Here is a 21,187-nt window from a genome sequence, read left to right as displayed (position 1 = left end):
AAAAGCTATTTAAAAACTCATCTGGGAGATCTAAGTTCATGAGGTCATCAGCATCTAATGTATCAAGAGGTAGAAAGCAAAATGACAGTTAGATTTTAAAATAATTATATAGGAGGGAGGGAGGGGGTGCGAGAGAGAGAGAGAGAGAGAGAGAGCCAGGGAGGGAGGGAGGGAGAGAGAGAGAGAGAGTTCTCCAACCCCGAGGAAGCCAGCTGACTGCAGTGCAGCAAAAGCACAAGCACTATTCCAGACCATGGACATGCTGTCACCCAAAACCTCACACAGGGAGGTGGGTGAGGGTGGGGGAGGGAACACACAGGGCAGAAAAAAACAAGGCACGAGACACTTACAGAGAAGCCCACGTTTGAACAAACAAAAACCATCACACGCACCCACACACCAATAACCATAGTGACGACAATACCACCCGTGCTTTAAGTCACTCATGCATCATTTCTGCTTTCAAGTTCAGACCAGGAGGTACCAGGATTGGGCAGTGTTTTTGCATTGCTCAACATGCACACATGACACAGGATTCTTCCTGTCCAGGCCTCAAGGATGAGCTCCAAAAACACAAATGCTCAAGACACTTATTTAGAGAAAATCCTTTCGGTCACTCTAGTCTAAAAATCGCATTTTTACACTCATATTTATCTTTAGCTCCTTAAAAACACACTGTGGCTGAATTGTTTGGTTTCTTTTTGGAGAAAATCCATTTGATTTTTAATCATGCCCATGCACTTCTAACCTTCCAACACATGCTTATTATCCCAATCAGATACTGGTAAGAACAAATGGTCAACATATATTAACAACTGGTATACTTCATACATACTCTAGCAACACAAGCTTGAATAAAATATTTTAATGAGTCTTCAAAGGGAGAGCTTTTTTTATAATTAGTTTTCTTTTTCCTTTTATAAAAGAGAAATATGGAAGAAAATCCAGTATAAAAATTTTTAAGATCAATAAAATGGTCACAACTGGCTGACCTAGTAAGTCTTGTCATTTACGTTGCCAAGTTTTCAAACCACTATATATATATATATATTTTTTAGTCCCAGATCGCCATAGTGAACATCACAAGATGATTCTCAAATGAATCTAGGTCAAATTAGTTGCTGCACAGAAAACATTGGGTTTTAGCCATAATTCACTTAAAGAAATCAGCTCTGTATCTTCATTTCTTTGGAAATTGAGCCCCTACTTTGGAATTTCTACCATATTCCTGTGACTGTTTCTATCCTGACAACTGACCTGAAAGACTTTTTCCCCTCTGTCAAGTAAAATTCTAAATTTTAGTTTGGCTTTCATTAAAGCTCTTCGCTGCGGGCTGTAGAGATGCTCTTCAAAACAGTGGTCTGCCTCTTTGAGAGGATGCTACAGGAATTTAGACAAGTGGCAGAATGTATTCATAAAAGTATTACAGGAAGACCATCTTGGTTATTGCTTCTCTCCTCCTGCTGTTAAGAAATCATGTGTATGATTATAATATATCTTACTATGATGATATAGTATGGTCATTCTTTCTTTCTTTCTTTTTTCTCCCCATATTTCTTGGTTCTAGATATAGGTCTCAGGCCTTGCCAGTCAGTAAGATCCCAGAGGCACCGCTGGTTAACATGCTGTCACTGAACTAGTCACAGTGGTGCTGCTCATAGGACACAGACCAGTTTCCTGCCAGCGGGATGCTATACAGCCTGGTTCCAAGTGTCTCTTTATTATCCCACACACGGAGGTCACCTTCCCTTTCCCTTCAGAGAGAAAAGCCTGACCAAAAACCATGTCCTAAAATCAGGATTGGCCCCTAAGTAAACTTCTTTTTTAGGACAGGAACATACTTCCTACTCTGAACACCCCACTCACCTCCAAGGCCTACATCCATTTAGAGTTACCTCAGTACATGGATTTTATTGAAGGGACCTAGAAAATAGAACTCTGGAGCCTTAGGAGATAAATGATCAATATTTCTTCCAAGATTTCGCAGAATTCAGGAATCTTATGGTACGTTTGACCCTGGACTTAATTATAGGAATCTCAGAACTTAAAGCATCTTAAAAAGAATAGAACAAAATCTCTTGAACTACATTAAAATAGCCTTAAAGCTCTGAGAATAATCGATAAAAGTCAGAAGTACTCAATTAATGATGAAACCTACAAATAACTAAACTTAATGGAGTGCAATGCCCAAGACGTAACAAGCACTATGGGGCATTAACCTTAGAAAGTGGAACTTTCACACCTAATTGATTTCTCATGATTGTCAGTGTATTTGGCCCTTGAACTTATTTTATGAACTTTTCCCTTTGTGCAAATGACAGGAAAGGGCAGGGTGAGCTAGGAGTTGTGGGTGGGGAGGAGGGCTATATTGTTCCATACCTAAGTGTGTTTTGCTTTCTTAGAATTCCTCATCAGCAAGTCTAAATATGGGGGTGACCAGCCAAGCATCAAGGCCTGACCTTCAAGGCTAGCTCACATAGAACAGGCTTTGCTTAGAGATTTCCAATGGGTAAATCCTCGGGTCTATTTAGGAAAGCCGGTCTGTGCTAGGAAGAGATGTTTCTCTAAAAGTTGAATAAACGGTTCAGGGCTGCCTGATCATTTCTTGTCATTTAAATGATAAATTTCAACCCTGCACAACATGCAAAGTGATTTAAGAAGGCCCTTTACCAAATAATTCCCTCGGATTCAATTATTAAAATTCAGCCAATTTTTTAAACTAGCACATCTGTCTCCAAGCACAATATCGGCACGGTTAGATTTGAGCTAAGTAATAAAGTAATCTATAGATGAAACATGTTTCTAATTTTCTGATTGGAGAGACATAAAAAGTTAATAGACTTATTCCAACCTAATAATTCAGTGGTGAAATTAGGAGAAGGCTTTCCCATGCCCCATTCTGAGCTTTACTTTTTAACATCTTAACTAACTTTTTAATATTTTTCTTACAGCATACCTCTACACAAATGATTTTTTTAAAAGCCCCAGTTTAGGCTGTTAAAATACACATATGGTATCCTCCTAGGTTTGGAGCTGTTTCCTACCAAATGTTAGCACAAACTTTTATGGACACACAGAGATTAAGGGTGAACCAGGACAGGGCTGTGGAGGTAAACATGATCAAGGGCTTCATTAAAAGGAGAGCAGTGGTCTTCCCCACCACCACCTCATGAATTTCATAGCAACCCTCCCTCCTTGACCTCCAGTCTCAACTACTAAGAGATACAAGTGACTCCTCTTCAAAAGGTACCCAGGACTCTAGACTATACAATGAAAGCATCTGGGCCTTTAATTGAGATGCTACAATTTTTAGGTAAATTTTAGTATCTGTAAGTCCCTTGTATTTCAGTGTCTGGTGGGTTATATAACTAAAGAGTACCTGCCAATGAAACTCCTGCCTGCCAGCCAGTCAGCCAGCCAGCCAGCCAGGGAGGGGGAGGCCTCACAGCAGCTTGCAACGGAAGCTCGGATTGGCTACTGAACTCACAACAGAAATGACAAGACTCAACATCTTTCAAGGCTTTAAAAAATACAGTATATGTCTGAGATCAGTCCACTCGAAACACGTTTGCCCTTGAAGACTACATTTCTCTTTTTCCCAGGCTTGCCTTGCCTCTCAGCCGTGCTGAGAAAGTAGATAAACAGGAATGTGATACCAACCGTGAACTGCTGGTTCTGTCGTCGCCGTTGTGTCTACAGACGGGAACAGAGGATTGGAGGAAGGGAAGAAACAGGAGGAACGGCATGCAAAAAAAGGGAAAATGGAAAAAAAATGGAACAGATAATATATGAGCAAGCTTTCAAAGAACATCGCGTGACAAGCAATAATAAAATGAAAAGCAAAAAGCATTTGAAGTGAGTTGCACTGTTTTTCAAGACATGCCTTCAGCTCAAAGCTGCGAGCCAGTGAGGAACACAGTAAATTCTTTGGTTCTGGGGGGTCTTGCCAGTACACATCTACTTGCTAGTCAGTAGTCAGGGGGGACATGCAAAGTGATGGGAAACACCAGTGCAAACTCAGTGACTGGAAGACGGCTCTTCACGCATCAGGGCTCAGCCCCATGACAGAATAGCTCGGTCAGAAGCTGGCTCAACCACGGATTCAGACATTCAAACATTGCCTCTGTTTTAACTCAACCCACCCAGGCACGCAGGGTCCTGACTGCCAATCAGGCTTCACTGAATCGATTGCACACTATGGATCCTTTATGGCTTATGCTCAGATGCCCGTGGGTGAATGTATGGGTTCACGGATTCTGTCTGGTGTGTTCTTTCCGCAGAATTTGGCTGGAAAGTTCAATTAATGAGGCGGCCATGGGAATGAACATATTAAAGTTTTCCAGGTTGGTTTCTATAGATAGACACATATGCGCGTGCGCACGCACACACATGCACGCGCGCACACACACGCACGTGCAGGCATGAACACAGACAACCCATTAATCCATTCTTTACTCTGCACATCTTACTATGTTACAATCTAAGAGCAGGAGTCTGTCCTGGAAACACCCAAGTCAACACAATTTGCCAAATGCCACTTCTGATCATGTGACACTCCAAAAAGTCAAGTGTCCAGCCAACCCTTGACTCACAGTTCAGACCCACATTCACTGCTGTGAGCTGTCAGGAGTTCTGCCTTCGTGGCTGTGTGAGGAGGGAACATGACTTGTTTTCACTGACAAATGCACCTGCTATGGAGTGAAATGTGGTTTGTCTCCTCCTAGTTCTGGCACTGCTCAAGCTTTCTCCTTCTTCCACCGGGCTTCAGAACCCGGCCTGCCTTACTCACTCCTCTTCACAGGACATTCCTTAACGGGCTCAATAAATATCTTTACTTTTGGCTAGAGGAGAAGTGGAATAAATATCTAACAAAATGCACGATGAAATTCTTTTTCTGGAGTCATTTTGACACCGCTCTTCTTGCCAACTTCATAGCACTGTCTATCCACCTGGCTAGGCTTCAACTCTCAGGCTACGCCTCCCAAGCATGTCTCTTGCCTTTCCCTCAGCCGCGAGGGAGAGGTGGCTCTGGTGTGAGCTGGCATCCTGAGCTGCAGTGGGGTCTGGCTGCAGCTGCGAGCCGTTGCCTGTCCTTGTTCTGCAGTGCAGCCATTTAGCTGGTAATTATTGTCATGAGTTTTGGAGATTTCAAAAGACTCTTTTGGACTCAACATAGGCAATGTTTAAACGCACTGGTATATGCTAAACACAACTTTTTTTTTTTTTTTTGGTCAAATGAGCCTGGTGCTTCTTAGTTATAACTATGACACGTGAACCACACCAGTGTTCCCCTTCAGTTGGCATACTTTCTGTAGGACCCAATACCACCACAGTTTTAGAGCCCCTCCTAAGGAGGGAGACTTTACCAGAAGTCTGAGAGGCCACTGTAGCTTCATTTAACATTTAGCTGGGTTTTTGAAGAACAGATGAAGGAAGGAAAAGCATAAAATACACCACATAGCAACATGATACTTACAAGTAAAGCCTGTGTGCATAAAATAGCAATGAAAATAAAAAAACATAGAAAATTGTACAGTTGGAACATCTCTACACCGGCTTTCTCAGGACACAGTGAACACTTCTTACTTTGAACATCCAAGTCAAGGCTTAAGTTTGAGGTGCTTTCAATGTGAAAGGCAAAATCAAATGTATGTTTGTACTGAAACACTGAAATGCATGTTAACACATTTTGTAGTTAGGCAATGGCTCCTTTCCAAAATTAAAAATCAAACACACACTTCGGCTCATTATTTTTGTAGTAGCACTTCTAATATGCTTTATTTTTACAGATAAATCGTTAGTGTAAAATGAAAGACGGTGGACGAGTAAAACCTAAAGGTCAGCATCCTTAGATACAATAGCTCAGCACTCACAGCGATCCCCAATCTCCTGTTTTCCTGTCACACCATTTCATTGGCTTGATGATGAAATTAAAGGAGGTGCAGCCGGACATCAGCTTCGAGTGGTACGAGGACACAGGGGATGGAAAACTCACAGGGCAGCCTGCTTCTCCATTCTGGGGGTGGAATCCATCAATTGCATCCAAAAGGGGAGGGGAAAGGGATGTTGAGAAGGAAACGCAGGAGAAGGCAAACACGCACTCAAGTCACACCACAGTTCCTGCAGCTGGCAACAGCAGACCGCAGCGAGCGGTCTGGAGGAGTGGACGGCGGCAGAAACACAGGTGGCTGCAGGTTTAGAACGAGACTGAGGGCATACCCCAGGGTCACCGATTCCATGGCTCTAAAAGCCTCAGGTTTGCTAGCTGAACAGAGGCTATTTCAAGTAAAGAATTAAAAATAAATTCTTTAGAAGTGACTTTGTGCTCCCAGCAGGAGAGCGCTGGGACGGAATCTGATTCTCCTTCACAACTGCACTGACTTCACGCGGAAACCACAGTCCCCAGCTCTCTGGGGAGCGCCCTCTGTGACTGAGGGTGGATAAGGATATCTTAATCAGAACAAGGGAGACATGTGCAAACCCACCCTGTGCATCAATTTGTGGAGTCACTATATCACTCTATAACATTCTAAGTGTACGACAGGCGACATGCAAATAGTAAAATTCCCATATAAGTTAGATATGCTGTAATTAATTAGCTTGAAAAATAAGAGCGCCTAACTGCTTAACAAAGGCTTTTACAAACTTCCTTTTGCTGCTGCCTTTAAAGAATCCCCTTTGAGTGAGGTCCCTGAGAAAGACTGGCCACAGAGTTAGAGCTGGTGGTATAAGGTTAAAAATTAAAAAGGCTTCACCTAGCCTGAAGGGTGGTGGAGCAGTGGGTCGAGTGTTGACCTGGGATGCTTAGGTCCCAGGTTTGAAAACCCCAAGGTCACTGGCTGGAGCACAGGATTGCCGGCTTCAGTGTGGGATCATAGACACGAGCCCATGGTCGCTGGCTTGAAGCCCAAGGGCCCTGGCTTGAGCAAGGGGTCACTAGCTCAGCTGGAGCCCCCTAGTCAATGCACATATGAAATGTAATCAATGAATAACTAAAGTGCCTCAAATACGAATTGATGCTTCTCATCTCTCTCCCTTCCTATCTGTCTCTCCCTCTCTCTTGCTAACAAATTAAATAATAATAATAATAATAATAACAAAGTTTTGCCGACCTATGTTCTCTAGTTTAATTTTCATTACAAGGAGGGCAAATTTATTGTACATTTATGTTACATGGTTGACACAAAACAATAACTCATATTCCTGACAGCCCAGGAAGTGTGTATATTCTCAGTAGTCGCTCTGTAGCTGTTTCATGAGTATAAGCAAACCAGGTGTCCAGGGGTAGACCCCCTCACTGCTATTGGAAAGATACATGTTTCTCTAAATACTGACTTTTCTTCTTAGTCTCCTGGCCATACAGTTAATGGGACTCTATCTTGATGAAATTAAATACCGCCTATATTCCATGTTGTGGTACATGAAATTTACAAAAGGAAAAGGCGCTGACAATGCATGAGATTAGAGACACTAGCCATTTAACCAAGTAGGAAAAAAATTACTGCCTGAGAGGCAGCTGGGCAATACGCGGCTGAGTCCTGTGTGAGCTCCGCTGTGGCACATTCTAATCCTTTTGTATGGATTCTCTCCAACTTAGAATTGTTCATTGAGTGTGACAGGCTGGGGCTTTAAAACTAATCCATAAATTAGTCCGTGGTCTCAAACACAACAGGGGCCATAAATGAAAATGAAAATCCTAGAGCAAAATTAAATTCACAACCTTAAATACTTTTTCTTCTCTGATGGCTCTGTGGCGCTCCTGCTTTGCAACGCACAAACTCACCGTGAGGCTGCATTTGCAGGGGGCAAGGGCAGGGTGTGAGTAGGGTGTATGGTAGAAAACACGCAGTGTAATAACCCAGAGGACCCAATCTGCTCGGAGCAGAGCTTAATTGTAAAGAATTTAAATTCCTCCATTCCAACTGTCATAAGCTTAAATGAAAGCATACGAAGCAGTCCATACATATTTTAATACAGTTTCCCCCAGTTTATTTCCTTAACGAAAGTCAATAAGGAGCCAATGGGTTTTCTTAATTGAATTCCCCTTCAGTCTGTGTTATAGAACTGCTTTAAATCTAGACACTAGGGCAGGCAAGGAAGCCCCCTGACAATTCTATTTTTATCGTCGTGCTCTGCCGGCCAATATATATATTACATATAGTGGTTTTTTACCTTTATTTATTTTGACTTATTCAAAACCTTATGGAAGCAAAAATACGTGCTGGAAAAATTAAACTTCGAAACTTATTTTCTACTGGTTTCCTGGTTAATTCTTTCCATCTATGTTATGCTTTAATGAAACTCCCGTTTCTCCAGGGTGGGGGAAGTGGACAAGAACAAAACCCAAGTGACAAGGTCCAGGTCGGAGGGCTACAACGAAGCTCTCTCTGCCCCTCATGTCCTCGGCCCTCTGAGTGAAGAAACTGTGTTGCAGACCAGCAGCAAGAAGGGAGTGGGCTTTTGGGAGCCGGGGTTAAGCAATTTCAAGTTTGTCAAAGGCTTCTTCAGAATTGTTCACTAGTGCCGCTGTGCCCCTGAGAGCCTTTGATTTGAAAACCAGATGTTCTGAAAATACTAGGAATCTGTATGATGGTTTCATTTAACAGGAAAGACAATTCCTGTGTCAGGTGGGGCGCAGGAGGGGGAGGACAAGGGGGGAGGAGAAGAGGGCGTTGTGAGCAGGGTGGCGGAGGGAGGCAAGGGGTGGCCACAGCTAATCTTCACCTCCTGTTAGACACTGGAGGTCTGGGGCCTTTGTGCCAAGTCCTTATCACCCAGGACTGAGATAGCTCCAACTATCACTCTCTCAACCTGAGAAACCTGTATTGATAGTAATTTTTGCACTGTTGATACATCTTCAGTATGGAACCATGTCAAATCTTTATCTATTGAATTATCTTTAAGCAAGGAGCAGAAAAGTATGGAAATTATGATAGTATCATTAGAAAAAAATCTCACTTTCTATTCTTTTCTTTTTTTAAAAGGTGAAAGGAATCAGATGAGCTTCATCACCATAGTATTCTAATTTCTCCTATTCCGTCATAAATCGCTGTGGATCAAAGAATGATTGGCTGTGATGCTATCTGCAGTGGGGTTATAATCATCAGTAAAATAAAAATGCATACACTTAAGACGGTATGAACAAAATGGTTGTGGACTTTGGAGGAAAACTAGAAAAGGTGGCTCATTACAGAAAAGTGTGGCCCATGAGCGTGTCTGGTGTCCTGAGAACATTCTTGTCGCTGTGCTTGCTGGCACGTCAGTGACGCTCAGTAAGTACTCGATAAATGGTGAGTAAAAACTCATCTTAATGGAGTGGATGCCAACTCCGGAGGAGAGGCAATTCCGTGAACATTCTCGGATGAAAGATGAGTATTTTCTAGTGACAATGGTTAACATACGCCTGGGACACACACACACACATAACACACACAATACACACATGCACACTGAAGACAGATGCTTGAAGTAAAGATAGGCCTTCGGGCTCAATTTCTAAAATGCCATTCTTTCTTTTCTTATGTTTTTTCTTTCTACCATCCCTCCTTCACTGTGCTTGCCAATCTTGCTCTTTCTCTCTGACTTCTTATTTCCCAAAGTCTCTATAAGAAAAGGTTTTTTCTTCACCAGAATGAGACTGTCACTGAGGTCCCTAACAAAATTCAAATCTGGTTCCCTGTAGGGTGGATTTCTTAATCTCAGCATTTTGGGCCAGATAATTCTTTCTTGTGCGGTCTGTCCTGTGCCTTAGAGGATATTTAGCAGTGTCCCTGATCTCTACCCAGTAGATGCCATCAGTACCCCTGGCTGTGACAACTAAAAGAATGTCTCCAGAAACTGCCCAGCATCCCTCGAGGTCAGGGGCCCTTGACTGGGAGGCACTACTCTAGGGGAAGGAGACCCAGGGTCTTACTGGGATGATTACAGACTAGAGGAAAGGCTCGCCCATGAGGCCCTGAAAGGCGAGGGGGAGCCCCTGCCATCCTTTGACAGCACAGACCAAATTTGACTTCCCCTCCGGCACTCTCCTCGGGCCTCTGCCCATGCCATCAAATCAGCCCTAACCACAGTGTCTCCTGTTAGTGAGTTCCAGTGTGGATAACCAATTCCTTCCTCAGCCATGCTGTAAGTAGTTCAAGGACTTTGCTGGCTCCGTAGCACTACATAGTCTATACACATCATGGGGGTTCGATCTGCACTGCATGTGTCCCTAAAAGCGGACACACATGCAGCCTGTACACCACGTCAACATCAAGAGCACGGAATAAGAATCAGTAGCCAGGACCCTGGACAGCTAACAGCTCTCCACTGAGGGAAGCTCTGTACGGTCATTTCCATGGTCACTTTAGAGTCCGTCTCTGGTTCGGGCGTACTGTTCCTTCCTGTGGAAGACACTGAGAATGTGCTGCGCTGTCGCAGGCCCCTGACTTGGCACATTCTACAAATACTGCTGCAGGAGAAGGGCCATCCTCACCTTATTTATTTATGTGATCTGACCCACATTACACTTAGAAAAAGCTTATGATATTAGACTATGAAAGCCAAATAATAGGCCCTGGCCGGTTGGCTCAGCAGTAGAGAGTTGGCCTGGCGTGCAGGGGACCCGGGTTCGATTCCCGGCCAGGGCACATAGGAGAAGCGCCCATTTGCTTCTCCACCCCCCCCCCCTTCCTCTCTGTCTCTCTCTTCCCCTCCCGCAGCCAAGGCTCCATTGGAGCAAAGATGGCCCGGGCGCTGGGGATGGCTCCTTGGCCTCTGCCCCAGGCGCTAGAGTGGCTCTGGTCGCGGCAGAGCATCGCCCCCTGGTGGGCAGAGCGTCGCCCCTGGTGGGCGTGCCGGGTGGATCCCAGTTGGGCGCATGCGGGAGTCTGTCTGACTGTCTCTCCCCGTTTCCAGCTTCAGAAAAATACAAAAAAAAAAAAAAGCCAAATAATAATAATGATAATAATGTGAGCCCTAGGGCAGGACTCACTTTCTCCAAGGTAAAACCGGGGTTTGAGTTCTTAAATACCAATATGAAAAACCTTGCCATTTTCCTTTTCTAGAAACAACAACAAAAAGCATTTAATGAATATGTACTTTAAAAAAGAGAGAAAAACTCATTTAGAAATGCCCTACTTCATTTTCATAAAGGGTTATTAAATGTGCTTCTGAATCTGGCCCCATAGCTACACATTTATTATTCTAAGGTGCTTTCACTTTTTTGACTCATGGCAGTCTGGAGAGCATGACCTGCAGGGGGAACCCCCCCTGGCCTGGGTTCTACCTGTGTGCTGCTGCGGGTGTTCAGACGGAGTGCTCAGTGTTTCCCAGCTCCTCCCCAGCAAGCACCTTCACGCAGAAGGCAACAGACAGAAACGACAAGGTGTGCTTTAAGGACAGAGGGAAGCCCAAACTATTTTCCTAAGGCGATTAAAGGAAAAAGCTTGATCAACATGGCAGACAGGGGCGAAAGCTATCACCAAATGTGGAAACAGGTCATTCTATGCACACCTGATACACAAACTCAACGAACTTCAAAGACAGTTCCAAACCCCCAAGCCCGGCAGCTTTTAGGCTTTCCTTTGGTTCTGGTTTCAGAGAGGAATCTGCATGAAAGCTTCTCACCCCTGTAACAGCTCGCTGTCTCTGTTTTAACACAGCACTCAGGGGCAATGTAAATTATGCAGTTTGCTCTTCCGCATTATAGTATATATCTTCATGAATGAAACCACACAGACAACTTGACGTGATTAAAATGACAGGGGGGGGGGTAGGGGCCTGCCAACAATAATCGTTGAACATAAATATACGGTCAGGATATCAAAGTACATGTAAGGTAACAAGACACCAAAGAATCTAACCTCTGCATGGCTCCCATCCCAATGCTATCTATCCCTCGCAGGTAGAGGGTGTGTGTGTGAGGGTGTGTGTGTGTGTGTGTGTGTGTGTGTGTGTGTGTGTGTGCGCGTGCGCATACTTTTATTTGGAAAGAGATTCCAATGATATTAGTGGCTTTTTATGCTTGTAAAGCCACAACAATACTGACATGGCAAAAGACACCAAATAGTCCTTTCGGTACTCCAAAGCCTGCAAATAATCCTCCACAGAAGGGTGCCACTACTCCTAGGCAGAACACCTGCTCCATGTAGGACAGAGGAGGACAGAGACGCCCCGTTGCCCCTGTCCACCAAGTCTGTGACACTGAGTGGGTTTAAAAGTCCTCTCCCGCAGGTCTCCAGGGTGAAGTTAGAGGGAGCTGGGTGACTGGGAACTCAGTGACAGTCTGCCTCCCTAACAAGGGGAAACATTTGATTATTCTCGTCACAGAAGATAAAAGATAACAATGCAATATTTCCTTTCAGGGGAAGCAGAAGTCAACTATGACCTTTTCAGTTTAAAAATATTTTTCTATTGCATGTGGTGCATTTTCTTGTAATGAAACTCTGACCTGGGAAATGGGTTTCAGTTGTTGAATGGGAAGAAATAAAGAGGACTGTGGGCTTCTTCCTCCTCTTCTTTTGTAAGCTTGGGTTTTTATGTTACTGTCATTGGATGTAGCTGTTGAAGCTTTTAAGGCTAATGGTGGCTGTAACACACCAAATAGTGCAAGAGAGGAGTGGAAATTAATTTAGCAACCCATTTGTCAAGGTTCCATTTGGAACTTTTCTTTAGGAAGCAATCTAAATCTTGGGGATAGCCTGGACTTTTAAGATGGGTCCGGAATCATTCAGCTCCATAACCTTTAATCTGTTTGAGAAAAGGAGCACATGTTAAATGCCACAGGTGTACTTTCTGGGCAAGATAAATATATACAAGACTGCATGTTAAGACACAGTAAGCCTGGCCCTGGCCGGTTGGCTCAGTGGTAGAGCGTCGGCCTGGCGTGCAGAAGTCCCGGGTTCGAATCCCGGACGGGGTACACAGGAGAAGCGCCTATCTGCTTCTCCACCCCTCCCCCTCTCCTTCCTCTCTGTCTCTCTCTTCCCCTCCTGCAGCGAGGCTCCATTGGAGCAAAGATGGCCCAGGCGCTGGGGATGGCTCCTTGGCCTCTGCCCCAGGCGCTAGAGTGGCTCTGGTCGCAACAGAGCAACGCCCCAGAGGGGCAGAGCACTGCCCCCTGGTGGGCAGAGCGTCGCCCCCTGGTGGGCGTGCCAGGTGGATCTCAGTCGGGCACATGCGGGAGTCTGTCTGACTGTCTCTCCCCGTTTCCAGCTTCAGAAAAATACAAAAAAAAAAAAAAAAAAAAAAGACACAGTAAGCCTGTAAGAGACAATCCATTAAGACAACAGGTTCTGCACTATAGTCTTAGTGGCAATTTAAGTTGAACTACCCTTGGCTATGCCAGTGAGAGTCTGGGACTTCATTACCACAAATGCATTTTGTGTGTAGAGAGGGTTCAACTGCTAACATCAGGAGGCTAAAGTGCGCCTAGCCTATGAGGGATCATCTTACATTACCTTGAACTTAGAGGCCAGGAGCAGAGAGAGAGAGAGAGAGAGAGAAACCAAGATAGGCCCTGTTAAAGGTTCCTCTGATGTGGAGAAAAATATAGCATTGTTTATTTATTTTAAATTTCCTCCTAAATGAAGTCTCTGCAGTAAGAACTGGGGCTACTGAGCTGTGGCTGCATGAGGCCGTGAGAAGAGCCGGAGCAAGGGACCCGGAGTCGGGCCCTGAGGCACCTCTGGCAGCTCTGAGACTGTCAGTGAGGGAGGCCCAGGGAGCGCAGAGAAGGGTCTTCAAAAACAAAGCCCATGCTTGTGAGAGGCCAGCCACCGGACGCAAAGTGTCATTCCACACAGAGAGAGCCGTGGTGTTCGCAGAGTGAGGAAGGCCCCGGGTGCCTGCAGCAGCGAGCCTGCCCAGCTCTGCACGGACCCCCTACAACCGGCAGTCGTCAGGGCTGGCAGGGCACAGCTGGGCGACCTGTACAAAGATGACGTGGGCCACTGCAGGGTGCCCCGAAAGGTCCTGCATGTGGGACAGCGGGGAAGGGGTGACATCATTGACACAGGCAGCCAAAGGGCAGCTACTAGGGGACTTTGGGAACCTGGTGACACAGAGCTCACTCCTGACTGGGTATATATACCACCTGGGGAAGAGGTAAGAAATGAGCCAAGCTGAAAGACCTAGTTGATAGGATGGCAAACTGAGAGTATGGCTGCTCTGAGAATCAGAGCCAGAAAGGATGTCCTTATGGTACTTAATGACCCAAGACGTGGGAGGACTCTGTTCACTATACCGACAATCTGAGTTGACTTGAGGAGAAGAACTACAAAAAAGCTAAGCAGAAATAAATACACATAGACAAGAATTGAGGAAGCAGCCTGCTAGAGCAGAGGTTCAGAGTGAGACATGAAAACCAGTCGATGGGTTTTCAGGTTTTAAATTAAGGCATTGATGTTTTTATCAACAATGTTCCAAAAAATCTTCACTAGTGGCTTCAAGTCCCCTTTGTTCCACTGCACCGTTAGAAACGTAAAGAGAACAGTTTAGACAATCTGCTGTTGTATTTCATAAATGGACGAGGTCTGTTCCTTCACTGAAGACTTTGAATTTTTATCATTATCTGTCTCACTTGCTCCTGTGAAAACTAGAAATGTCCCCAGAAAATCAACGTAGATGATGGGGACATGTCTAGGGTAGTAAAGAGGACTCACACGTGAAGAATGAAGAGTAGACCGGTCAGTGTTTTTAAGAAAGTCCAGTGTTAGGATTATATACCTGGCCCCACAGCTTTAGAGAGACCTTGTAACCTCACCGAACAACAGAAAAGTTATTTTTTAGAGAGGTCTTTTTCTCATAGATTAATTATGTGTATGTGTTTCTGTGCAAACAATGCGTGGTGAAAGCCTCACCTAAGGAGATCCCGCATGTCTAGGTGACATGGTACAGTCAGAGCCCTTCCTGCCTTGGTGGACAGAGGACACACCAAGGCTCCAGACAAGCACCATCAAACAGTATGAGAACCCTGCACCCAGGAAGGGGTGGATGGCACACTGCACCCTCAGTGGCAATCAGCAATGATGGACAGTGCATCTCATTTTGAATAAGAGATTCAGATAATCCAAAGACATAAAGCCACGGAGTTCCAACAGCTGTGGTGCCTCTCCCACCCCTCCGACATGTAACTGAGGGCAGCAAGGGGTATGTGGGTTCCTGGCATGGAAAAGACAGGGGCTCCCTCTGATCCCTGGTGACCACCCAGGCAACACGAACAGGCAGCACCACGGCCAGCAGGTGCCCTCCGGGGGCAGAAGGATGATGACGCACTTGGGAACATGGCCCACGCAGACATGGTAGAGGAAGTACATTTTCCTTCACATGGACTGAGAGGACATCGAGGCCAGGAGAAGCTCCAAAGCCAGAATACTTACCATCTCATCAACCACGACTAAGCGGAAGCTACTGGCGTGTCCACTAAGAGCCAGATCGCCATGTTCCCTAGCACTGGCTTTGAGTAATGATGCTTAGAAAAGAATTCTCTCATGGGTGAGCTGCAAAATATTTGATCTACTGTTAAATGCTTGAATGATAAAGATTTTCTGAGGTCCTTAAGATTCAACCTAAGAACACAGTCTTTGAAGTTCCAAAATAAAGGAACAATTAGGTCCCAAGGATTTCAAGGGAACTTTTAGGGTTCTTTTTTATATACACCAGAAAGACAATATACATTCAGGACATTTTCAGTGGTAATGAAGGTACCATACCTGTGATGATGGTAAGGATGGTGGTGGTGGTGGTGGTGGTGGTGGTGGTTGTTGTGGGAGGAGGGATAGTTGTGGGGGGATCTGGATAAAAAAAAAAAGGAAAATCAAACCCACAATGCTGAACATAACGATGATCAGTAATGACAAAACAAAGGTATGAGGACACTGAGATGTTTGTTTGATGACTTCCCCTTTTAAAACCAAAGGCTCCCCCCTCCAAAGACTTATGTCTTCTAATCATATCCCAAAGCCTTAGTTGGAAGAACTAAGGAAAGAAGCAAAAAGATTCGTATTAACGAAGTGAATTAGGACTGAAGACATGTGAAGTAGAAAAAGGAGGAAAAATCAAAACACATGACACCCCCCACCCCAGCCCAGCTTCAAAGGTGAAGTTAAACGAACTCAGCACCCAAGAGGGTCCAGTGGTTGTCGTTTCACTGTATACTTTTACAGATGGAAGGAGGAGATGGCGCCGCTCTATCTGAAGGGCTCTTATCGGCCAAGGATGACTGTGCTCCTGCTCCCTTGCTCCCTTGAGTGTTAACCTCATCATCTTCTGTCAGTACATCCCAGGAGGGAATAACACAACTTCTATACTCTGCAGACTTCCATACAAAGAAGAGAGCCTGTCACCATGAAATAATCAAGTTCCAGGCATGGGAAGTTTTTATGGAGATTTTACATTTTAAAAGTCTGAAAAATTTTACAGCTTCTAATATTAATAAGTTAGTTGCCTTTGCTCACATTAAGAGCTTGACCTGAATGGATGACAATGATAAAATGGAAAGATTGTTTTTCCATCTTGCAAACAAAAGAACTGAGTTTGAATGAGTCTTATCCCTCAAAATCAGGAATCCCAAAGGGAATCAATCCTGTTGGATGTTTGATAACTGTATATTCCTCTACCACCTCAAAAATTATTTGGGGGGAAAAGGAAGGGCAAATATGAAAGAAGAAAAAAATTTCTAAGCCCCAATGATCAAACTGAATGTGTTAGATTATCAGCAAGACTTTGAACTAAGCGATCATTCCGCTATAATGGAGCACAAGACGATTTGAAGGCTTTTGATTTTAAATTTTATCTAAAGCATGCCAATTTTTTTTCTCCCTGACACATCTGGTGTCCTTTTATCTCCACGTGAGCTCTCAGATTTCTAATTAATGCATCAAAACTTTAATTATATACTGCACCTTTACTTGGTTTCGTATAACTTCCTGAAAGTTTATGGAAACAACTTGGTTGCTGGTTGTGAGGTCTGCTTAAAATGATCCCTACTATTTACCAATAATCTGAGGTTTTACTGTCCCTCACAGACTTCTTCTCTCACACATATACAAATGTACAAACTTGACAGTGAAGAATTAACAGCAAATTGTTGCACTTTGTGAAAGACATTCATCTAAGTTGGGGACACAAGAAGTTTAAAAGCTATTGTTTAAAACAGCCTCACGCGATTCTAGAAGGAAGGAATCTAGTAAAAACAAAAAACAGAAACCCTCACTCTCCTCCAAGAAGAAATTATTAAATTAGCTATTTCAAACTACCTTTTAAGAAGAACAGGCAGAATGGCTGGCCTTGCTCCTCAGACCCTATCTCATGGAGACATGAGCGGGGAAGCACCTGTGAGCTGCCCATCCCGTGAATGCAACCGCCCCCTGCTGAGGGGCAGGTGCCGTGAGTGAGGCGCGCTGGCCCCTGCGCAGAGCACTGGAGACCTCCAGCTCCCTCCAGTAGGTGGCTCAGCGCTGCTCCAAGAGGCGCCCAGCATGCGGACAGCTAATGTGGCCTTTCTGTGCAGGCTCAGTTACAATATCTACCACTGACGAGGAGAGCCTGTGCCTGGGAGACTCCCCCAATAGACTCTAATGCTGTTTGGTACCCTTGTGCAAAAGTATTGGTACAAAATATGTGAAGTCCATGATACCACGAAAAAGGACCTGAAAATGTGATTATAAGCAAGGACTGGGCCAGACTAATATGGGCAGAGACTTCAGGCCACCAGTTCTTTTCACTCTGTGGAAAAATCACACATCTTCAATTATTTCCATCACTACCGGGGTTGTGTTGTCCTTCACATCCAGCTCAAGTGACCTAAATGAAATAGATTCTATTAACCAGTAAAACCTCAATGCTCGGGTCATTTCTAACGATAACAGCAGTAGGAGGACCCTAGCTAATGTTTGTTTTGTTTTTTTTCCATAGTTGAAGCTGAGGGGCCAGGTCTGACACACGGTGGCCGAAGAAGAAAAGTCGTCGGGCTCAGGCACTAAGCAGCTGGAGTCCTGAGGTGCAGATGTCCCTTCCAGGGCATTAGACGTTGTATAGGTGTGTGTTAACTCTTTGTTCATAAAGTGCTATGAAAGGTAGAACATTCTATTAACAGACTAGCAACACCTCAAGTTAGTATTCCAGCCTGCCACTGCCAGGCTCGCCAAGAGGATGAGTTAAGGGAGGGCGGCAGAACACGGCAGGTGCAGCAGACCCCCGTCCAGTCTGGGGGATGGCAGGGCCGGGGCCATGTGTGTATGTAGACGTGCCTGCCTAACAGGTACATCACTATGTCACCGGGCTTTCAGGTAACGCACTCTGGCCCAGGGAGTCGATTCCCAGAGAGCAGTATTATCCTGGAGGGAACTGTTCTATTAGAAAGCAGCGAAAATAAAAGGAACTGCACATGAAAGATATAAATTTCACTGTAGACTTTGGAGTCGGCATATCATGGTTCTGATTTAGTGATCTTCTGAACTTGGACAAGTTGTGTGACCTTTCTAAGCTTCATTGTATCATCTGTAAAATGGAGCAATATCAATGCTTACCTCAAGATGATACTGTGGAGATCAGAGGTGACAGTGCATGTAAGACAGCCAGTCATTCCAGGCGTGGAAAGAAGTGAGCATTCGATAAGTACTAGCCACAAGCTAGTATCCAAAATTATTCAAATATACCTGAACATCAGATCCATAGACATGTCTCATCTCGAGGTGTAGGAAGGTAGATGCAATGAATCAACCTGGTTTTTCTAGATACTTTACTCTTCTGAATCAAAGTAGCATAGAACAGACTAGTTGGAAACTTGTCCCTGCTTTTTAAAATCTGCAGTTTAAAAGAAGAGCTGAACACAAGTCTATAAAGCTGGGGAACAAGGATGTAGGGACTAGCATGAGGCTCATACCCTGATGCACGGAGAGCAGAGGGCGGGTAGAAGCAAAGGGAAGGGTTTCCCTTCCACCCCTTCCACCAGCAGCCTGTGAGCAGCCCGAGGAACAGGGGGGCCCTGAGGATTGTCAGCTGGACACGGGGCATCCCCTCACACCTACACGGAAAAGCCATTTCCTTCACTTTCATCTCCGTAACTAAGGGAGGAACTTAATGCCCTTATGTGCAGACCACAGACAGCACAGGCAGTGTGCAAAGAAAACATTCCTCAGAAGCCTACCGATAAGGTAATTAGATGTGATCCTTTAAATATGCATTATACTATGGAAAAAAAAATCCTCGAGTACAGGTTAAAGATTACATTTTAATATCCATGTAGATACGGTATAAAGCAGGCTTCCATTTCATCAGAAGGACGTGGTTCCTATTTTCCTCGTAAGAAAAGTAGCAGGTGCTAGGACAGTATGGTGTAAATAAATATTCCCCATATATGTTTATGTGTACATATGTGTGTACCTGTAAGCATTTATGGTAGGGTTATTTACACTGCCAACATGAAGAAAGAAATGTGATCACATGTTCATATATTTACAAGACACTGGAATTTTCATGCCCATGGTTACTCATTTTGTGTCATGCCAGTTTATGACTATTTTTTTTTTGGTATGAAACTAACCAAGACACTTCGGTTGAAAAGAAGAGATTGAATTTGTCACTGTATGACCAGAGGAGCAGTGATCTCTTCCACTAAGTAGAGAATATTCACCATACACAAAATTTACAATAAGATGTAAACGGGGAAAAAGATTAAAATCTCTGGCACATGGTAGCTGCTTAATATTTGTTGATTAGAGAATAAAACATGCTTTAACAATTGTGTAAAAAGAATATTAAGAAAGCAGACAAATTAAAAAACAATGTCTCTAAAGTGGTATCTTTTGATCACTAAGGCAGCTACCAAAGACCTTATATTTGTTCCAAGTAGTTACTGGCTTGCCACATCTTCATGGGAAGTAATAGCTTCAAGGTGAAAATAGGATCATTCTTCTCATCAAAGCAGGAGAAAGGCTGGCTCAGGTATCACAGGAAAATACCACTGGGAACAAACTATCTAAGCTAAAAAACCATTAATTCGTAATGTTGAATTTTGCAGCCATTATTTCTAACATAATCTCCATACTTTGTGCCTGAGGACACAGCGTCCCCACACAGCAATGACCAGCGCGTGCGACCTGGTGGGCAATCCCCCGATGCGAGGGGAGAAGGAGGGCCGCTGCCCTCCTCCTGCAGACACCAAGGTCCACCTCAGGCCAGACTTTAAGTTCTTAAAGGGAACAACCAGGGTTTTTGGTTTTCAACTTGATCAGAAGCTCTGGGAGTGCAGTCACAAGGAGCAGCTTCACACACACGTGTCTAATGAGAGAGGCCCTCATACGTACCGTATACATACAGCATGTAGTCCGAGTGAGCTTTCCCCACCACGTTCGATGCCTCGCAGCGGTAGGTGCCATTGTCTGTTTTGTTCAGGTTGTTGATGAACAGGTTGGGTCCGGATAGCACGGCGTGCTGGGGCATCTCGTCATCGACTCTCACCCAGGTTACCATCACGGGCCTGCCGGGGGAAGGGGAGAGAGACAGGCTGCACTCCTGTGTCCTACTGGGATGTCTGCATCAAACTTCTTGCCCACGCATTACAATGTGTCACATGCCAGGTGTCACAATTAGAGAGGCCCACTGGAGATAGTTTAAAGTTCACAGAATTACAACTGTGAAGTCTTCAAAAAATTTGTTTGGAAACATAACTTTCTTTAAACATGACCTAAGTGTTAAAAAACTTTCGACACACCACCAATTGGAGTCTTGTTATTTCTAATTTATCTTCAAAAAATTGGCAAATAAGCAACATGCCCCATTTGTAGGGCCTGATGGGGGGTTTCACACGGGTCCAGATAGGACATAGCTCATCCATGGTTAGTCATCTCATTAATTAGGGGGAAAAAATCAAATTCTTGGCTAGTGACACATGCATTAACCTGATGGTTACTGATACACCAACACACCTGCTGAGAAGACACTTCTGATATTTAAATGGATTTCAAGTTTCCCCCCAAAAAAGTGCTTTTTGTGAACAGCACTCACTGTCTTTTGGGCTTTGCTGTTTGAAAAATCATCTCTTCTCACTTGGAAAGATGAAGTCAGTTCCTCCCTGAAGGCCTGCCCACAGTCTGCCCTCCTCCAACCCAACACGCCAGTGCGCCTCCTGCTGCCCCGTCCATCTGACCCAGGTGCTCCTTGGCGAAATGCCTTCCTTGCGGGCTCCCCAAGGACCACACACTGG

General features: G+C 44.5%; 1 protein-coding gene across 12 annotated transcripts in view; it reads right to left on the bottom strand.

The window, feature by feature from the left end:
• The window catches only part of CADM1 (cell adhesion molecule 1), a 398,789-nt gene that overhangs the window by 18,776 nt on the left and 358,826 nt on the right, over window positions 1-21,187 (bottom strand). For 4 of the 12 annotated variants that reach the window (XM_066372730.1, XM_066372737.1, XM_066372733.1 and 1 more), the window contains 3 exons: window positions 20,289-20,461; window positions 15,693-15,773; window positions 3,661-3,693 (listed from right to left, as the gene is read on the bottom strand). In XM_066372730.1, the coding sequence (XP_066228827.1) occupies window positions 3,661-3,693; window positions 15,693-15,773; window positions 20,289-20,461 (287 nt within the window). The remainder of the gene's footprint in view (window positions 1-3,660; window positions 3,694-15,692; window positions 15,774-20,288; window positions 20,462-21,187) is intronic. The other 8 variants (XM_066372741.1, XM_066372748.1, XM_066372744.1 and 5 more) reach the window with 3 other exon arrangements.

The sequence above is a fragment of the Saccopteryx leptura genome, chromosome 1 (assembly GCF_036850995.1).
Source record: "Saccopteryx leptura isolate mSacLep1 chromosome 1, mSacLep1_pri_phased_curated, whole genome shotgun sequence".
In the NCBI taxonomy this organism is placed as follows: Eukaryota; Metazoa; Chordata; class Mammalia; order Chiroptera; family Emballonuridae; genus Saccopteryx; species Saccopteryx leptura.
Note: the sequence above shows the minus strand (reverse complement) of the source record. Positions and strands in the feature narration are given on the sequence as shown.